General features: G+C 39.8%; 1 protein-coding gene across 1 annotated transcript; it reads right to left on the bottom strand.

Moving 5' to 3' along the window:
- Nucleotides 1–356: 356 nt before the first annotated feature.
- On the bottom strand, nucleotides 357–20,836 carry LOC138960266 (synaptogyrin-2-like). Its single transcript, XM_070332085.1, has 4 exons — nucleotides 20,698–20,836; nucleotides 19,219–19,438; nucleotides 10,292–10,440; nucleotides 357–4,944 (listed from the first exon to the last, which is right to left on the bottom strand). Exons 1-4 carry the CDS (start codon nucleotides 20,812–20,814, stop codon nucleotides 4,750–4,752), a joined length of 681 nt encoding a protein of 226 aa, XP_070188186.1. The 5' UTR covers nucleotides 20,815–20,836; the 3' UTR covers nucleotides 357–4,749.
- Between the last annotated feature and the right edge of the window lie 840 nt (nucleotides 20,837–21,676).

The raw sequence follows: 21,676 nt of genomic DNA, 5'->3' as shown, positions 1-21,676 counted from the left end.
TTTTTCTCAAGAACTTTTTCTCACTTTAGAAAGCAGCTGGAGATTCAAGCTTTTCTCACCACATGGGCAAAACAATAAGGGAGACAAGTACTGTTTTTGTTCCAAACCATCAAAAATTGAGATACGTACAAGGTTTGTGAATTACAGCGACGATTTGAGAGCCAATGATTGAGTTCTAAGGTTAACACAGAAAAACATTGTACAGTACCTACACACACCAAGTTGGGAGAGGAAGAGAGGAGAGTCTAGAGAGAGAGAGAGGAGAGTCTAGAGAGAGAGAGAGAGAGAGTCTAGAGAGAGAGAGAGAGATAAACACACACACTCATACACAGAGGTGTAAATACACAAACACATCATTCAGGCAGCGGTAACTTTATTGGGTTCATCACAATGAAATATTCACAACAGCAAGAGGTAATGAGATAAAGAGCACAACACGATAGTAATCTACTGTGCATACTGGTACGATTAGAGTAACATCCACCGCAACCTCAGTACAGTATTGGACACAAAGAGCTAGTGTGAATGAACCGTACACCCCCTGCTTTTATACCACAGGAGAACAAAATCATTTTTTTAACTTGCATCTATGTGACAGAACAGGAGTGAAATCTGTTGTTGAGAAAGAACTGTGACAAAAGTAAATGTGCCTCCCTCTGAAATTTAAATAGTAATAAACTCAGAAAGAACCCATCAGCTTATTTACATTAACATTATCAAAACATGCTTCCCTGGAATAACGTTACAACAAAACCAAATCATTTGAGATTGATTTAACTTTTCCGTCCCTAATTTGAGATTTTTGACATCAACAGGTGACTGTTCCTGCATATGTAGTTTGTAGCAGCACAATCTTCAACTATCTTGCAAAAGCTAAAAACACTCAATTATTCTCTCTTATGTGAAGCAATATTTGGCGCACAACATCATATTGTTTTACAAGAAAGTTAGGAATTCTTCAATGACCTCTACCAACCTAAAGAAATTCACAAATTCAAGAGATAGCTTGGTGTTAAACAAAATCTAAAGGAACACAAGTTACCTCTGGCTAAAATGTAGTTGCCTTTATCTTCAGATGATCTGCAGTCTGTGTATAAAATGCAAGACAAGGACAAGTATGGAATGCCGATTTCTTCTCTTTACATGCGTGCAAGCCAATAAAACAGAAAAAAATATGTGAAATAAGCAAAACAGAATTTAACAATAAAATACAGGTAAAAACTGCCTTTACCAGTTAGCAAGTCAACACATCACAAACAAACAAAACTTTATGGCAGGAGATAAAGTAGAATGTGGAGTATGATGAAGACCAAAGCCAACAGAGATCACAAACAAAAAGCTCAGAGTTTGCCTCACAACAAAACAGTCACCGAACTGTGGTAGTATAGTGTACACCTGTTTGCTAGTCTACACAACACATCAACACATCATGCTGCATCAGCTACCGACTTCAAGCTACATTCTGTTCGTACATTAGCGAAACACACAGTTGTAGACATAAACAGCTCCAACAGTACGGTTCTATATCACAATAAAAACATGTTGCAAGGGGGAAAATTTCAAATGAATGGTTTGCTCCACACACGCACACACACGAAACACACCACCACTCAACAGCTATTCAGTCCACATGTTCACTACTTTCAATAAATAACTAACAAGTGCATATAAGTTTCTGACAAATGTGAACCTGTCACCCTCATGAACATAAAAGACACGCGCTCTCATGTACGCATGGATTTGCACACAAAGAATTTGATTTTCTCTTCTCCTTATTCAGTGGTTGAATGAGAAGTCCAGCAGATCTTTAACCACCCTGGCGACAGGGCAAGCATGACACGACAGTGTACACAGTGTATGTTAACCGCAATGAAAGCTATCAAACTTGTATGCCTCGTGCATTCACACAAATTTACTTAATGATGCACCCACCCATAAGCAGTAGTTTCCCTGATTGATGCAAGCAAATGGAGGTTGATTTTTTGCAGCAAAACAACCTATTTTTGCCACTTTAAATAATAAGGGCAGATGGTGAAAGTCAGTCAAGACAGCCGCCATGAGAAACAAGCATACAAAATGCTGCAAAGCTGTCAACGCATTAACTTTTTTAACAAGCAAGATCACTCAACTGAGAATCATATTTATCTTTTTTTAGCTCATGTGATGTGTGTGTGAGAAAGGAAATCTCTCTGCAGGAAAAGGCAGGGTACCAGTATTACAGTGACATGTACTTGCTATCAGACAATATCACGGAAAGAAAGTTGACTAAAGTGATAGCAAAAGGGAGGTAACTTTCCATCATTTGAGAATCAGAAACGGCAAATGAATAAAAATGTCTTGTTTTCAAAGCCTACAAAACTGAAAAGATATGAAAGGGGATGGGAGTAAGGTGCGAAATGAGTACAGAGTGTAAGCAATGCGGAAGGAAGGAGAAAATTGCGAAGAAAATGGGCATATATCATTCTTGTGACAAGAATTGAAAACTAAGTGAACAAGAATGAAGATGTAAATGTGATGAAATGCATGCAAAATCCAACAAGTGGTATCCATTATATTGTGAAATCAAACAGATCTATCAGTTGTACTCAGAAATTAAAATAAATGCAATTGTATTGTCCTGTTTCCACTTGCATACCACTGTCATTCAAACATGCCCATTCCTTTTCATGTGATGATCATGAATTAGTTTATACAACAGTTTAACATGAATGGTCTACTGATGACGCAATCAATGACTCGTTGATACATGCCGATGACATATGCTCACACTATAGCACTACACATCATATACCTTACTACAAATATCACATCACATAGCCTATAAATCTACCAAGGTACATTAAAATGACGTTTCACTACCATCATCTATTCACATCACACTGAAAATGGGTAACTACATTACAATAGAAAAGTTAGGAGCAATTTCAGATGTCCTCAAGAACCAGAAAAATCAGCAATCAAGACATTAGCAACACTGGATAACCATCACTTACCAGACCTGTACGTACATATGCAGTTGAACTTGAGTAGCATTTAGCATGCAGATGGCAAGACTAAAAAATTTTTTTTTAAAAAAAACCCAACAATCTGAGTATGAATGAAAAGTCTGATTTTGAATGATCAACATTTTTTTCCCAAAAACTTGCCAGAATCGTATAATTTAGTGAATATTTATCTTCGAACATCTGGGCAAAAGAATGACCAAGCACTTACTCTTCACTCAAGTAACTGTGTGAGAGTGCTTGTCGATGTTGCAGCAGATCACGGATGCAGAAAACCTGTAGCAGGGTAGAAAAGCAAAGGAGTAAATTCATGGCGATCTCTACTACTAGTAGAGTACGCTATGAGTAAATTGCATATCTATGTACAGCTGTCCCTGCCATGTTAGGTCCCTCTGATGAGAGGACACCTTTCAGTGAAGGACATTCTGCTTTTTCTCATTGGTGTATTAACTTAACAGGTTATTCCTGTCAAGAAAGGATGCCTGCAGCGTAGGGACACTTTTGGCTGGACCCAAAGGTGTCCTCTCACCCGAGAAACCACTGTAAATGCATTGAAACTCAACTGAAGGAAGTAGGTCCCCACTTGAGCTAAGTTTCATTAGCAGGAGAGTGGAATTTTGCTGTGAATCAAACCTTTTTAAAGGTTTCTTGGGGAAGGGGAGAGAAAGAGAGAGAAAGTGAGAAAAATTCAAGTAGTATCTACATACAAGGCTAGTCATTCATTCGCTACAGACAACACCCAGGCCGACAAATCCTAGAGCCACACAGCAAGTGGACATACACAGTGTCACTAGCAATCTAGCACTCAATTCACACTATCTTTTCTGCACCAGTGCACACGAAACACCCTCTAAACCAGATCTATGTTTCTGTTCTGTGTGAACTAGCTCATTATGCACAAACTGTTTCAGGGGACAAAGAGCCTTACCTGAACCAAACTTCAGACCCTAAATATTGAACATTTGAACATCCTTTCATAGTCATAATTCTTCTGACATTCTCAAGTGTGTTTTGGAGTATTCACAGCCTGGCATGCTGAATTTTTTCAACGTTGATAATAACGTATGAATCAAACAATACTCACATTTTTCTGTCAACTGAACAAAAATAATTTGAGAGACAAAAGGATAATAGCCCCCTTTGCCCAAAATGGGCAAAAGCAATACAAGTTATGTATAAATATTTTGGGCAGTTGACAAAATAGCAAAACCAAAAAGCAAAACTTAAACAAAAAATCACGTGATAAGTGGTCATATTCTCAAAAAAGAAAATGACAAAAACATTCTGGATTGTACATTCGTCAAGTGGGACTGAGAGAAAAAAGAAAGAAAAAGAAAGAAAAGGGGGAAAGCGAAGTAAACCCAAAACAAAGACACCCTAGCCCTCCTCTTTCTCTTGTTCCTCCTTTCCACCCACATCTCCTAACCCTGACTAAAAGAAAAAACATCCTTCCGTTGACAATAAAAAGAAGAAAAAAGGTCCCCAAGAACTAAAACCTGAAGTGGTAGTACAGAAAACATGTGATGTAGTAAGGTTTGCTCTCAACAGAAGGGTGGTCCCGAACGGCACTACACTTGATCAAATAACTAACCAACCCCCTTCCTCCATCCTTCCTGCCCTACCCTCCCGTCACCAGCAACACAGGCTATGGGGAGGGGCGGCCTTACGCGCAACAGTCAAACAGCAGATTTGTCAAGTGAGCGCTATGCAAGACAGAGAGCGGGCGACAGAGAGCCAGAGCGACTGCTCAATAGGTAGGCGGTTGGTAGTCGGGAGCCTCTTTCGTCTGACTGAACGGGGGCTGTTGGTAGGGGTCGCCACTGTCGCTGCCGGGGAAGGAGGAGTAGGGAGAGGAGGCGTTAGGGTCTTGGTCGTAGCCGGTGTTGAAGGCTTCTTGCGCCCCAAGGCGGTAGCGCTGAACGGCGAAGAAGGTCAGTCCTCCCTGCAGAAAAGATCACAGTACATACATTAATTAGATACATCACCAACTGGTGCGTCTGCCCCTGCTGAAGTCATATTTTGAGACAAAGTTGTAATCCTGCTGTTTTCTGGATAAAGCGACTAAGTCATAGAGATAAAAATTAACCAAATTAACAAGGAAAACTTGTGATCTGCCTTTTAAAATGCTCCCCCCCCCCCCTTCCCCATAGTGACAGTGATAACAAACGGCATTGTTTTCTGTCATGTGCCTCCTGGAATATACTGCCATAAGCAGTGGCCAGTTACTCACACAGACTGAAACAAATCAGTAATGTTTTATTGAGAAAAAACACACACAAAAAAGCTGCTGAGACAAAATCATCTCTGTTTATTGAAGGAAATACTTTCTTTATTTGGTGTTTAATGTCGTTTTCAACCACGGAGGTTATATCGCGATGGGGAAAGGGGGAAGATGGGATAGAGCCACTTGTCAATTGTTTCTTGTTCACAAAAGCAGTAATCAAAAATTTGCTCCAGGGGCTTGCAACGTAGTACAATATATTACCTTACTGGGAGAATGCAAGTTTCCAGTACAAAGGACTTAACATTTCTTACATACTGCTTGACTAAAATCTTTACAAAAATTGACTATATTCTATACAAGAAACACTTAACAAGGGTAAAAGGAGAAACAGAATCCGTTAGTCGCCTCTTACGACATGCTGGGGAGCATCGGGTAAATTCTTCCCCCTAACCCGCGGAGGGTGAAGGAAATACAATGTAGTTGTTTGTTCCTTTGTCAGCCACACAGATTGATGTGTTGCTGCTAAAGAAGGTTTCGGTTTACGACTGTAGTTTTATTGATAGGAAACATACATACATATGTACATCAATGCTTCCTATGTAACTGAAATTTTGCTCTATGCCAAAAACACTTCCTTGAATGACACAGTGACACTTGTAAAATACAACATAGAGCATTGAAAATATAGTTTGATTTCAAGACTACAGCAGGCCTGTCTCAATCAATCACTCAAGTAATAAACCCCACTTCCTCCCTATGTACAAGGAAACAGCAGTGTACTAACCCAGAAAAGTGTATAGAACCCCACGCTGGTTAAACACAGCCTGGTTAAAAACAAAGTTCTAATTAAGTTCTATTCCCTGGTTGAATTGCCTAAAATTATTCTCTTTACAAGCAGAATATAAAACAGCGGTGCCCCTACATTTTTTCTCACTTTTTCTCATTATAATGTCTGTAAATTCTAATGTTTGTAATGTCCTTTGCAGACTCCCTCCCTTTCAAAACCTGTTTTTCTCACATGTGATTGAGGTTTTAAAAGAGGAGTTCCACTGTAATGGCCTATGCCTTACCTCCTTTTGTCACAGCCAATGCTGGTTAAAGGAATAATACCAAAGAAAAAAGGCCCTCATATCGCTTCCAAAGGTTACGATAAGATTCTGCGTTACGAATAACGGTACCATGCAGAAGGACAGCCTACAATTTGCAAAAACAAGTTTTTCAAAAGCTTAATTTAATGTCACAGATTAGGCAAAGAGAGAGCACTCTTTGAGCATTACTTCCACTGATTTGCTTCCCTTGTTTGTGTGCGTCCGCGTCACAGAGGGCGCTAGTCATCTTGCTACCACTCATTGTTTCAAACCCTGGAGACAAGCAGCGCTCTGAAGCGCATTCACTCACTGTGATTTAATTAAATTACCATACTTGTGTTGCGTTTTTGAGTAAATCATGCCATGTGCGTCTAAATTAAGTGAGGTACATTGGTTTCCCCCGATTCTTCAGATTCATCAGAAACTCCCCCCAAAATGGACAGATCCATAGTATCCCTCTAAATACAACCAGGGGCAACAAGACCTGCCTGTTGCAGCTTACAGCTGGTCTCCCTGGACATACTAATCCTTTAAATACAACCAGGGGCAACAAGACCTGCCTGTTGCAGCTTACAGGTTGTCTCCCTGGACATACTAATCCTTTAAATACAACCAGGGGCAACAAGACCTGCCTGTTGCAGCTTACAGGTTGTCTCCGTGGACATACTAATCCTTTAAATACAACCAGGGGCAACAAGACCTGCCTGTTGCAGCTTACAGGTTGTCTCCGTGGACATACTAATCCTTTAAATACAACCAGGGGCAACAAGACCTGCCTGTTGCAGCTTACAGGTTGTCTCCGTGGACATACTAATCCTTTGTAGAGAAATCAATGCCTCAAAGGGTGGCAGACCAAAATAGTGGATAGCATCATGCAGCTTACCTTTACCAGCAAGAATGCTGGTCACTAGCACTGCTCAATGGCCATGCGTTTTGACAGTGGAAGGTAGCGACCATGCTGCTTTTGCTGGCCACAGAGATCCATCAGCACAGTCTTGCTATATATTGACCCAGAGCCCGTGGCAAGCACTGAGGAATTTGCTCAGCCACAATCATAGTCAACATGTATCTGACTGCTGTTCTGAGCATTGGAGCAATTTGTGGCATTGATTTATTTCTCAGCTGGTCCTTATATAAAGTAGGTGCAAAAAAATCTTACACCTGGCTGGCATCAGAAATTTCTTCCCAACATTTTGCATATCATGTTGGTTAATGTACATCTGTGAATGGAGTACAGTTGCTTGTTGCCATGCATGCACGCAGGTTTCAGATCTTGTGTACCTACAGGCGTCTCTTTATTTTCTCTTCACACACAAACAAACACATGCAAGCACTCACACAAAGTGATGTTCTCAGGCCTCGGTCTTCAGTCAATCACGCATACTTTTTCGATCTCACGCATTGTTACGACCCCAGGCCAGTTGATAAGTCCGATAGTCTTGACATGTAGGAGGTCTTCTGACAGAACAAATTGTATGTCGCCACGACATTTAAACCTACACCTATGTATACATTCTATCCAGGTAGTACTGACCCAAAGTTCCAAAAGTTTTTGAGAGTTTGAACATATTACTCAGGACGATGACGCCCTATGGACGGTTTATTATATAAAAGGAAGCGAGCAGTTAAAAATGGGCATTGACAGAGACAATGAAGGGGGATACTAACTTACAAGATCATATACCTACGCAGGGGCTCACATCCACATCGGATATTGGACATACACGGATACTTTTTCCAAATGTCCTATACATTTTTTCATGCAAGAGGACATATATATGTTCTATTGTTTTTTTCACAAAGCGGTCATTGTCCGATTATCAGACCTGTTTACCCTAAACCCGAGGCAAGAGTACTTTCCCAAAAAGTTGAGTGTATTTTTCAAAAAGTTGGTGTACTTTGCAAGCAAAGCCATATGGGCTCGGGAAAATGTACGCGTGGGTGCAAACGTGTTTGTGTAAGAATAGCATGTCTTGTGAACACCTTCAGAATTTAACTCCTTCCAATACAACAGGACTAAAACAATTTTATTTACCTGTCAGTTTATAGCATTATAACCAGTGTCTTCCAAACAGATTGATAATGAAAAGATGAAGTTCGTGAAATAACATCCGCGGTTGACAGTGGCAAGTTCATTTTTACAATCATCTCAGAAAACATTGCTTCAGCGTTGACTACAGCCTTTTCTTCTGGCAGGATTTGCTTTGCGGAATGAACTTCATAATTCCTTGGCACCTTTCAGCGGATTTCTTTGCAGCAACCTTGTCCAGGTGAGTTTTAGAACTGCAGTGTCGTTCGATGTCATATTTCCCAGCATGGGCAACGGAGAAATCTGATTTACAATAATTGCAGTGTGCATGACTTTTTCCCATAGTAGACTCCATAATTCCTGGCTCTTTCTTATATTTCTCCAAGAAAATCTGCCACTTCTGCTGTTTAGACTTGATACAGTCATCCGAAACTGGCACATTTTTCCGCTTCATTTTGCCACGATTGTCCAGACGATCGCACGTGCCAACAACTGAACAAGGTTTCCACAGCTGAAGACTCGCTGTCATGGTTATCTCCCTTCGACCGAAACCGTAATCACCACACCAACACCGGAAAACGCATTTTAGACTTTTTCTTAGGCGTATTTTGTGCGTGTGTCGCGTATTTGCGTACCGATGATAATTTGGCGTACAAAATACGCCCAAATCGTACTGGTAAACAGGTCTGGATTATGCTTTCATTTGATCCGGACATTGTCAGTACTTTCCAATTAACAGTAGTTTGATTTGCTATTTTATCGATGTTTTGCGAAGCGATGTGTCTCTCCAAGCAGACGAAACTTGGGGAGACTTTATGTGCTTTTATAGAGAAGAGCTTCCAAGGGTTGCAACTCTGAATGCTCCAAGCCGGTTGACAGTTTCCTCCCTTCGCGTTTTTCCCCCCGAAAAAGCAACATGCCGCCAAAACAAGAATTGGTGCCAGAAAAAGGCCAGAAGCGTTTGTACTTCAAATCTCTGCCCTCATCAGCGGCTAGAACCACTGAAACTGAGCTCCCTCCGGCCTCTGAGCAGGCAGAGCCAGATGAAACCGTAGCTCTAGAAAGTGAATCTTCGGAGCCGAAGAAAGACATTACCCCCTCCCCAAACCTCCGCGCGTGGCTTCGTAAATTATTTTATTTGTTCTGTTACCTTTGCGACAAGAAACTAGTCAAGTTTAATTAATTTACGTTTTGTTGCGAGAAAAAAAAGTCCTATTGATTTATTTTTGTTCAGGACAAATGTCCTATCACTTTTGCATTGACCAGGACATTTGTCCTATGCCACCTCTCATGGATGTGAGCCCCTGCCTATGGAAGGATTCATTTATAAATATACTGGAACTCAGAGACCTTGTGAAGAGAACATCTCAGGAAACAAGGTCTTAAAACAGGGGGGTCTTAAACGGGAGGTTCCCTGTAGCACCAACCAAAACAATGCACCACAAGTAAACAGTACCACAGCTGGGAGGTTCACTGTAGCACCAACCAAAACAATGCACCACAAGTAAACAGTACCACAGCTGGTAGGTTCACTGTAGCACCAACCAAAACAATGCACCACAAGTAAACAGTACCACAGCTGGTAGGTTCACTGTAGCACCAACCAAAACAATGCACCACAAGTAAACAGCACCACAGCTGGTAGGTTCACTGTAGCACCAACCAAAACAATGCACCACAAGTAAACAGCACCACAGCTGGTAGGTTCACTGTAGCACCAACCAAAACAATGCACCACAAGTAAACAGCACCACAGCTGGTAGGTTCACTGTAGCACCAACCAAAACAATGCACCACAAGTAAACAGCACCACAGCTGGGAGGTTCACTGTAGCACCAACCAAAACAATGCACCACAAGTAAACAGTACCACAGCTGGTAGGTTCACTGTAGCACCAACCAAAACAATGCACCACAAGTAAACAGTACCACAGCTGCACATGACTTACCCATGAGAAGATGGAGAAAAAGGAGAAGGCAATGGCTGCCTGGATGTTGTCCTTCCCATGCCCATGAGGTTGAATCACATCAGGCGATGTTCGTCTCCAGGCATCCGTCATGTAGCAGAATCCCACAAACCACAAGAACGTCCACAGGCCTGGCACAGAATGACAGATCAGTTCAGCATAAGCAGTACAAAGAAAGGCGGAAAAAAAAGGACAAGACTAAAACAACACATTTTTCATTTTACGCAAAAGAACCTTCATTTATCAGCCATGTCCCTTAAAACCCTTTCTACCCCACCTATGTTGACCAAGTTTTGTTTAGCCGAGATCAGCTGTGCTGCAGCAGGTCACTCAGAATTGTAGTAACTGTGTATCAACACCCTGGAATGCAGGTGTTAGATAGACGTTACAGGAAGCGACTGAAGCTAACAATCTGAGTGGATATATCCGTACCTGGTCAGATAGAGCCATATTAGTGGGTACGTATCTGGGAGACAATGAGTTAACTAGCTACTGACATTCCGAAACAGGAGAAAAAGTCAGCTATAATGTTTTGACAAGGAAAAAAGCCATGGGGGCAAGTCAACATCTCTGCAGAAATGTCAATCCTTAAATGTGCTCATCAATATATAGAATTGTCATTATTTTCACGAGTAATCTCATGTTCCCCATGCAATAACTCGAGGTGGTGAATGGGTTTGAGCTTTCATGTGAAACGTGGATTGTCAAAGTAAAAGCCAATCAGGCTGATTGTTTGATGTGTGGAACCATCGCGGCTTTGGATTTGTGTTTCCGAGGACAACGATTGTAAGCATTCACTCTCAAAGACCCAATCAATGTTGATAATTACTGCGGCGACTCATGGTCAATTTGCAACTGATCTCTGGAAAATCCACAACGAAAAGTCAAACACTTAAAAGAAAAGAAATTTGCTCAACACTTACTGAATTCACAGGTATGATCGCAGCTCTGTACATTTTCAGACTGGAAGAAAAGCGTCAACAAGCTACGTTTGACGTCACATACAAGTTTGACGTGTTATCTCGTGCTACTGTGACGATGCTTTTTGGCCCGGAGTTGGATTCTAACAATTCGTCTCCCTGTGGGTTATTGTGCATTTTGTTGCACAACCAAAATGATGACAAAAACGATGTTTGGTGGCTTGTTGTCAGACCAATACTTTGTTGTTGGTCCTCGGGGAGCATATCGCCTTTTGTCTCATATTTATCAACCGCGGCCTTCGGCCTTGGTCGATAAAGATGAAACAAAAGATGATATGGTCCCCTTGGACCAACAAAAAAGCTGGTCTGTCAACAAGCCACCACACATCTTATAATATATATATACAGTGGAACCCCCCCTTTTAAGATACTCCCCAATTTAAGAGTTCCTCCTTTTTAACTTTAAGACCCTCCTTTCTCAGATGTTGTGTTCATAGCCTCTGTAAACTTACCTCCATTTTTAGACTACCTCCCTTTTGAGACCTGATTTTCTTAGATTTTTGAAGGTCACAAAAGGGGGGGTGGGGGTGTGTGTGTGTGTGTGTGTGTGCCCCTGTATACTTTTTTACATTTAGTCAAGTTTTGACTAAATGTTTTAACATAGAGGGGGAATCGAGACGAGGGTCGTGGTGTATGTGTGTGCGTGTGTGTGTGTGTGTAGAGCGATTCAGAGTAAACAACTGGACCGATCTTTATGAAATTTTTCATGAGAGTTCCTGGGTATGATATCCCCAGACGTTTTTCGATAAATGTCTTTGATGACGTCATATCCGGCATTTTGTAAAAGTTGAGGCGGCACTGTCACACCCTCATTTTTCAATAAAATTGATTGAAAATTTGGCCTAAACAATCTTCAACGAAGGCCGGACTTTGGTATTGCATTTCAGCTTGGAGGCTTAAATATCAATTTATGACTTTGGTCATTAAAAATCTGAAAATTGTAATCAAAATTATTTTTTTTATAAAACGATCCAAAATTACATTTATCATATTCTTCATCATTTTCTGATTCCAAAAACATATACATATGTTATATTCGGATTAAAAACAAGCTCTGAAAATTCAAAATATAAAAATTATGATTAGAATTAAATTTTCGAAATCGATTTTAAAAACAATTTCATCTTATTCCTTGTCCGTTCCTGATTCCAAAAAAATATAGATATGATATGTTTGGATTAAAAACACGTTCAGAAAGTTAAAAAGAATAGAGATATAGAAAAGTGTGCTATCCTCCTCAGCGCAACCGCTACCGCGCTTTTCTGGATTGTTAATTTCACTGCCAGTGCCTTTGCCACGAGCGGTGGACAGACGATGCTACGAGTGTACGGTCTTGCGGAAAAAATGCAATGCGTTCAGTTTCATTCTGTGAGTTCGACAGCTTGACTAAATGTTGTTATTTCGCCTTACGCGACTTGTTTAATCTATGCTTGAAAGCCCTGGGGGTCTTCTCTTTTGATGTAAATCATTTGGGAAAACACATTCACCCTGTTTCTCTGCTGATAAGATTGTGCGGATGTGGAGCACACTGATAGATATCAAACGGAATGTATTGGCAATATGTTAAAATAGAAGAAGACAATCAGATGTGTACAAAGGTACAAAAGCACACAGACACACACACACACATTTTTGTTTTTACCAGGCCTTGGTCTTCGGTCATTTACGCATACTTTTTTGATCTGACGCATTTTTCTGACCCAAGGCCCGTCAAATGTTTGATAGTTTTGACATGCGGCATGTCTTTTGATATGGTCATGGCTCAGAAAAGGTGTCCAATTTGTGGGACACTTGAGTCACAAATACAAACTCTTGGATTACTTTCCATTTTGGGGTCCAGCAAAACTGTTTATGTGTTTAGTTGTGTCTGGGCAGTAACAATGTATTTTCATCAATTACTGCGGAATGAATTGCATTTTAAATTTTAACTGGAGTGTGTTACATAACACCGTGTCACACATTGTTTTCTAATATACAGTTAACAGTAAACCTATTACACAATAAAAGTTAACTGCATTAGTTAGTATCTACCTTGATCTTCATTTGTGAAAAGTGGCATTCCCCGACAGCAATAATCTGCATATCTAGGTACCCTAGGAATGTGTGTATGTTACATGAACACCAATAAACAAAACAACGATCAAACAAGTACTCAAAGAACTGAAAAGATTACTGTTTCAGCAGTCAATCAATTCTTAGTTCCACACACTTCATACGGACAGTCTGCAAAAAAAATCAAATCAGAACAAGATGTGAAAATGTATTCAAACAAAAATCAACTTTCTGTGTCTCACAACACAGACATTCAAAACTGCGAAATTCCTATTTATTTTACACACACAACCTTAGAAATACATGTAATGGGAAGAGAAACAAGTACATAATAGTAAAGAGTTGAAATGCATCAATGATACCGGACCCGTTATTCCCATTATCAGTTATCTGTCAAGTCATTCCTAAAAGTTTCCAATGAGTGTGTTACATTTCACCAAAAAAATCAAACTTTAGGACACTGTCAAGATATTCACATGAAAAATGCATGCAAAAGAATGAAAAATGAAAGAGCAAAACCATAACAACCTAACAATGATGTCTTATGACTTCTACCATGCTCCAATTCACAATACAGAGAAGATTTTCTCACTTTTAACACTGAGTGTGTTACATTTCACCAAAAAAGTCTTACTTCACATTATTTTGTAAGGTATAAAGCATATATCCATCCACTTGGTAATGAAAACAATACACTGTGCAAAAAAACTTGATAAACCCAACAAAAAAATCTTAGGTTGAAGGCGGATTTTGAAGTTATCAAGGAAAATGCTGTTTATTCGCCAATGAGTGTGTTACAAAACACTGTCATAACATGAACAAAACGTTGTTCATATATTCAGTGCATTCAGTTAATTGTGAAATTAATTATAAGAATGACACCATGGTTGCTACACAACTATTGAAACTATTGTTGACACATTCCGACAGCAATAATCTGCATATCTCGGTACCCTAGGCAAGTGTGTGTGTTACATGAACACCAATAAACAAAACAACGATCAAACAAGTACTCAAAGAACTGAAAATTACCAATCCTTCAAAGTAAATTGTAACAAGAAGGGCAAAGCCCATACGACTCACATGCTTGACCTTGACCTTTACATGACCTTGACCTTCAGGGTCAAGGTCAAATAACTAAACCTAGCAATGACATCATACACTAAGAACTGCTTTACACATTTTTCCTACCAAAATACATGCAGACCTGTTTACCCCCATAAGTGTTTTGGAGTAATGCTCAGCCCCAAAAATAGTAATCCTGGCACAAAAATAGTAATCATCCAGCATTCGTCGCCAATTACAACGCACATGACAACTGTGTCTGCGAAACGCAATCATGCACATATATCCATCATTCACAAACAAAACACATCAGTCAATTTTTGTAGTCATCATAATTTCAAAGAAGATCACATCAAAAGCACATGCATCACTGATTCTTTTTCTTTTGCTCGTACAGTAGTAGGCCTTTTTCAGTGTGTCAAGGGCTTTTCTACTGTACTTGCGCTTGCCGAATGAGTGAGGGCGAGACTTCACCACTAGAATAAGGCTCTCCAGCGTCTCATCAGACAGACATGATCTCTGGTCAGTCCTGTGCTTTTTCCACCCCATTTTTCCATTGAAAAAAACAATGCCAAACATGTGAATTGATAAAAATAAAAAATAAAAATAAAAAATAAATTTTTTTACATTTTTTTAATTTATGAAAATCGTAGTCTTGACACGGATAGCGGAATGGCGTATTTTTTGCAGAAAATCGTAATAAATTACGCCAAAATCGTAAGGGTAAACAGGTCTGTACATGTGACCTTGACTCAAGGTCAAGGTCATCCAAGGTCATGCAACACAAAGCTGTTAATTCAAGACATAGGAAGTACAATGGTACTTATTGGCTCTTTCTACCATGAGATATGGTCACTTTTAGTGGTTCACTACCTTATTTTGGTCACATTTCATAAGGGTCAAAGTGACCTTGACCTTGATCATATGTGACCAAATGTGTCTCATGAGGAAAGCATAACATGTGCTTTTAAGTTTGAAACAGTTATCTTCCATAGTTCAGGGTCAAGGTCACTTCAAAATATGTATACAATCCAACTTTGAAGAGCTCCTGTGACCTTGACCTTGAGGCAAGGTAAACCAAACTGGTATCAAAAGATGGGGCTTACTTTGCCCTATATATCATATATAGGTGAGGTATTGAATCTCAAAAACTTCAGAGAAAATGGGGAAAATGTGAAAAATAGCTGTTTTTTAGACAACATTTATGGCCCCTGCGACCTTGACCTTGAAGCAAGGTCAAGATGCTATGTATGTTTTTTGGGGCCTTGTCATCATACACCATCTTGCCAAATTTGGTACTGATAGACTGAATAGTGTCCAAGAAATATCCAACGTTAAAGTTTTCCGGACGGACGGACGGACGGACGGACGACTCGGGTGAGTACATACTCACTTTTGCTTCGCATGTGAGTCAAAAAAACACTCTAATTCAAAACAATAAACGCAGACATCCTTTTCTGTTTACTTGATTCATTCCTTACTTTGTTCCAGCAAGATTTAAATAATTTTCAAGATAACTGTACAAACTATTGGAGTGTGTTACCTCTCACGAAGTGCGAGTGGTTTGTTTGTTTGTTTATTTGTTGCTTAACGTCCAGCCGACTACGCAGAGCCATATCAGGACGAGGAAGGGGGGGATGAAGGGGGCCACTTGTCAAGCGATTCCTGTTTACAAATGCACTAACCCATTACTTGTGTCCCAGCAGGCTTTAGTAAAACTAAATTAATACCTACTGGAAGATTACCAGTTTCCAGTATGTTAAAATAGGCTTAACCTATCTACTGCTGGACTTACATCAGAACACTAACAGATTAAACTATACATGAATCGCGAGACAAGCGGCAAGAGAAGAGATTTTTGGAAAAAATACAGGTGAATGAGCAAGAAGGCAGAAAAAAGAAAAGAATTCATGAAGAAAAAGAGAGCATGACAGGAAAGAGGAACCAAAAATCTACCTAACAGCAAACTAGAAAGCTCCTGCGGTTCCAAAAACAGGAGGGGCCTTTAATTTCATAACCGCAGTGCCCCACTGCGGGATGTGCGAGTGGTGTGAGTAACACACTCAACACTGTTCCTAAAAAAACCCACTCTAATTCAAAACAATAAACGCAGACATCATTTTCTGTTTACTTGATTCATTCCTTACTTTGTTCCAGCAAGATTTAATTAATTTTCAAGATAACTCTACAAACGATTGGAGTGTGTTACCTCTCACGATGTGCGAGTGGTGTGAGTAACACACTCAACACTGTTCCTAAAAAAAAACCACTCTAATTCAAAACAATAAACGCAGACATCATTTTCTGTTTACTTGATTCATTCCTTACTTTGTTCCAGCAAGATTTAAATAATTTTCAAGATAACTCTACAAACGATTGGAGTGTGTTACCTCTCACGATGTGCGAGTGGTGTGAGTAACACACTCAACACTGTTCCTAAAAAACCCCACTCTAATTCAAAACAATAAACGCAGACATCATTTTCTGTTTACTTGATTCATTCCTTACTTTGTTCCAGCAAGATTTAAATAATTTTCAAGATAACTCTACAAACGATTGGAGTGTGTTACCTCTCACGATGTGCGAGTGGTGTGAGTAACGCACTCAATGTAAAAAAACATATATTTCTTTTTCCTGTAATTTATTTCATTAAATTGGCATGAAAACAAAGCACAAGGTGAACTGTATGGAAAGACTATAGAAAAGGCCAGAAAAAACACATGCAATGACATGAACGCTGAATAACTTGGGAAATTGGTTGAATCGTCTCAAACATATGTCTTTAAAAATCAAAATAAAGAAAAATCTTTGTCCTAAAAAATGCAAATTTTATCAAAACAAATCACAATAACACTTCTAACTTTCAGATGAAAAAAAAAGGAAGTAAGTTGTTATTTAGTGAAAATAACAGTGTTTCAAACTGCAGGTGAGTACGTTACATACAACGAAAAACCAGTGGTTTTTATCTTGGCCGTTTACGTCCATCTCCTCCATGCCACACTGAGTTCTGAGTTCGAGACAGTCAATGCAACTTTGTAGCAGACGATAGAACAGTTGTTTCCATCGTTGGAAGTCAGGAACATGTCGATAAACAACTTTGATTTACGTTGTTACTTTTCGCGGTAACACGAAAGTACACAACAACGAACTTAAGACTTATTTTCATTGCTTTGTCTTCTGTGTTTGTGCATATTTTTTGTTTTAAGTAGTAGATTGTTCTTTCTTGTCCAAGTTTATCGCTTAGTTCAACGTCTGTCATCATTATTAAAAGCGCGGCAAAAGCTAAAACTGCCTACGTGACTCCAAACACGAAAAGTAACATACTCACCGTTGGATCTAAACTTGATCTCAGCCGACTGTTGGGGTGAGGTACTGGTTATCGTGCAGTATGTAAACAATAACTAACACCTTCTCTTTCCCTCTCCATCAAGTTCGTATCCAAGCAGTGTGTGTAGTACGCACAAATACGACGTTTCGACACCAAGTAAAAAAGTGTCCCAACTTCCGGCCCAAAAATCGACGTAAATTCACTCTACTATTGCGCCTTGCTCGAAAACAAAGTCATCAAACCTTTCGGTTTCTACCAGAATAGTAACTGTATTCATATCTGCACCCCGTGTCAGTACTTTCAAAGGTAGAATAAACCATAACTGAGCGTGTGGGGCGTTTGAATGGGGCAAGGGTGGAGTTCGACGCCATTTCTGAGCCGTGACCATATAACAAATTTGTTTCTGGCCAGGACAACTTGACCGATATATATTATGCATCCAGGTCCAACTGGTCTTTTGTCCTATGTGTCTGGGAACAAAACACACACACAAACACACTTTTCTCTAGTTTTGCCTGCCTGCTTCCATGTTTGCCTCTCTTGTTAATAACCACCCCTCCTACTTCTCTTTCTGTAATGCACATACAATAACATAGGTGCACCAGTTGTAATCAAATTTATATATATTTGATGTATTCGTAATAAAATCTACATTCATAGTAATAAAAAAATCTTATCTAAATAAGACTCAAACCATAGGGCACTGTTACATCACATGAACAAAATAAAACAAAATGCCAAAATTCAGGTGAAGGCAATAAACAAAACCACAAACTCTTGATTGCATAGAAAAAGGAATACATCTTCTTCTTCTGCGTTCGTGGGCTGAAACTCCCACGTACACTCGTGAACACGAGTGGAATTTTACGTGTATGACCGTTTTTTACCCTGCCATTTAGGCAGCCATATGCCGTTTTCGGAGGAAAAGGAATACATGATCAAAATACCTTATGCTAAAAAACAAAATGAAAAACGAAGACACCCGTTTGGAGTTCAATAAATAGAGTGGACACCACCACCTCCCCCCCTCCTCTGCTCCCCAAACCCACCCGCACAACACGTTTTCTGATTTCTGTTCATTACGCCTGAAAAGCTACCTCTATGTTACAACTTTTTGGGACTTAAAGCAGTTCTACAGTACTGGGACTTAAAGCGGTTCTACAGTACTGGGACTTAAAGCGGTTCTACAGTACTGGGACTTAAAGCGGTTCTACAGTACTGGGACTTAAAGCGGTTCTACAGTACTGGGACTTAAAGCGGTTCTACAGTACTAAACAGTGGAACTCCTCCTCTTTCAGGTCAGGACAAATCTGGGAAAATCAAGCCGTAAAAAGGAGTGAATCTTACTCCCGAGTAACATGAACATGAACAGAGGTTATCAAAATAAAGCAAAGGTCTTAAAGTAGAGAGAGAGGGGGGGGGGGGGGGGTAGGTACTATTAAAAGGGGGTTCCACCGTAGCACGATATATATGAATCAACTCACCAGACACGGCAAGGTCCGCCAAGACGGCATACTTTCTGTGTTGAACGCCGCTGAGGTTGTCAAAGAAGGCGTCCACGATCAGGAAGCCGATGCACAGCAGGAAAGCTATCACTCCTATGCCTGTGCCATACCCACAGGCGTTTGGATCGTCATTCATCTGACACTTTTGTCCAAACCATGCCTTTGATGATATACATCCAAAGACCACTATGGAAAAAAGCTGTGGATTGAAGAAAACAGTAAACATGTATTCAAAATTCAGATAAAATTTCAGTCAGCGAACAGTGAGCGACAGGACATTTAATGATTTATAAAAAAAATGTTAAAAGGCAAAACAGAACTTAAATCAGTTGTTATATTTATCAAGCTTATCGTATGGTCATATTGTACAGAAATCATGATAACTTTTTTTAATCATTTTTACTTTTTTGACTCTCCTACCATAATTAGTAGTTGCCTTCCTTATAAGAATGTTTCTGGCTTGAGATTACGCTCTATTTCCCTTGCAAATGTTGTCGCAAGAGTTTTGAGACTGATATATGACTTTAGTTATGTGCTGGGTAAAAAATCGTGTCAAATACTGAAGAATAAGAATAAGAATAACTAAAAAGTCATAAAGAATCCGCTCCTGAAGTTGATAATTCAAAAACACATGGTCATACAAATCTGTTTGCTGATTTCATGTCTCACAGCATTCTTTATTTAAAATATATGCAAATATTTTATTTTATTTCTGCATTTCCTCTCTTTTTATATTTTTGTTAGTAATCCACTCATGTGTTTGGACTGATTTACTCTAAAAGGTGCCTTTCTTAAACCTTTTTTTAAGAATACCACGGAGGAAAATACATGTTTGATATGCTGTAAGTGAGTTTACTTCTTGCTGTAGATTCTCAAGGATAGATGATGACAAGCTCATCTGGTATATTTTCACTGCTGTACAGCCAATTCCACCAGAGGCATGCATGTCTAATTTTGAAGATGAGATCATTGAAGACAAAAGAAGTTTACATGACCTTCACCTACAGCCTTTCTAGCAGTAGAAGTAGAACTATACACTTTACCAAAACCTTAAATCCTACATCAAGGTATTCCATACACCGTGTGTGTGTGTTATGTACTGTGTTCATTACAAGTGGCCTACACACCATATACTATATATGGTGTATTGTTGTCATGTGATCGTGACACAGTTTCATGGCACAAAAAAACGCAAAAAGCTACATACCCTCCTTACTTCAACCGAGAGTACAAACTACGCACTGACATTTGACACATTTAGATTTAATCTCCTCGTACGCATACGTCAAACCAGGGGTAGGTGAAAACGCCTACAAGTCTCATAATAAAGCAAAGAAGGGACATTAGCTTGGTATTGATCTTGGACTTGGTGGTCGCCAGTCAACACGGTGCTACGCTTTTTGACCTGTAGAACTAAATTTGTGGCGTAAAACAGATATTGACAAAAAATTCACTTACCAGACTAATTAGCCTAAGTATCACTTGTGGCTTTTTAATATACGTCAGAGGGTCAAACGGTGCCCCGGCTTTACCAGCACCGTAGGCTCCACCGATCGTTTGTGGTGCAGTCGACATGTTGCAGCAACAGTCATTGAGTATGCGCATACATGACACGAACGTCTTTTTACAGAAACACACGTTAAAAAACTCGATTACTCATTTTCGTCTCTTGTCACTTTATAAAAAGGTTTGCCCTCTGGGTTGCTGTTTTTTTAAACTCAAATATTACACAAAAGTAAAGCAGTATAAGGTGCAGTCATCTGGCTTTATCTATATTATGTATCCATTTGGATCATTGTGTCTTGTATTAAATTGTCAGTTTGTTATGAGGTTGTTCATGTATGTATTTTTCATTTTCCATACAAATAGGGAGATGAAGTTTCATTGTAGCATCATCCTAATGAGAAGTCTCGTTTTGAAAATACTTACTCCATGTCCCTTTTTTTTTAAACCAACAAATGGTCTTTAAAAAACGTAAAATTTACATTGCATAGCAGGTTACAGGGGCGGAGCAGTTAAGCCAGAGGGGGGGGGGGGGGGGGGGGGGGGGGGGGGGGGGGGGAGGGGGGTTACAACCCTGGGTCCAGGGGTAGACCCCTTGTGGGGTACATGGGCAAGGCCTCGTTGGGTGGTCTGGGGGGCTTTGTCCCCCAGAAGCTGAAGAGTTTTAGCTATTTTATGAACAATTTATGGCTTATCCTTGATTTTAAACATGATCAACTGGTGTCAGCACACACACACACACACACACACACACACACACACACACACACACACCAGGGGCAGACGAGGGGGGGTTTCTGGGGTTTCCGGACCCCCCCCCCCCCAGCCAAAAAATAAGAATATTGAATGAGGTATGCATTTCTTTATTTTACATTGAGTTTCAATTTTTGGGGTATTAATCAGTGACAAAATCTGCTGCCTGAAACTGGTAATG

Source organism: Littorina saxatilis, linkage group LG2 (genome assembly GCF_037325665.1).
Source record: "Littorina saxatilis isolate snail1 linkage group LG2, US_GU_Lsax_2.0, whole genome shotgun sequence".
NCBI classification, from domain to species: Eukaryota; Metazoa; Mollusca; class Gastropoda; order Littorinimorpha; family Littorinidae; genus Littorina; species Littorina saxatilis.
The sequence above is the reverse complement of the archived record's forward strand: the minus strand, read 5'-3'. Positions and strand labels throughout refer to the sequence as shown.

Excerpts from the sequence above, each read along its gene's own strand:
- LOC138960266 (XM_070332085.1), bottom strand. The coding sequence starts at position 20,814 with ATGTCGACTGCACCACAAACGATCGGTGGAGCCTACGGTGCTGGTAAA. Across the intron at positions 19,439-20,697 it reads TACTTAGGCTAATTAGTCTG|CTTTTTTCCATAGTGGTCTT; the intron begins GTAAGTGAATTT and ends TTCAATCCACAG. Across the intron at positions 4,945-10,291 it reads TTTTCTCCATCTTCTCATGG|GGAGGACTGACCTTCTTCGC; the intron begins GTAAGTCATGTG and ends TCTTTTCTGCAG.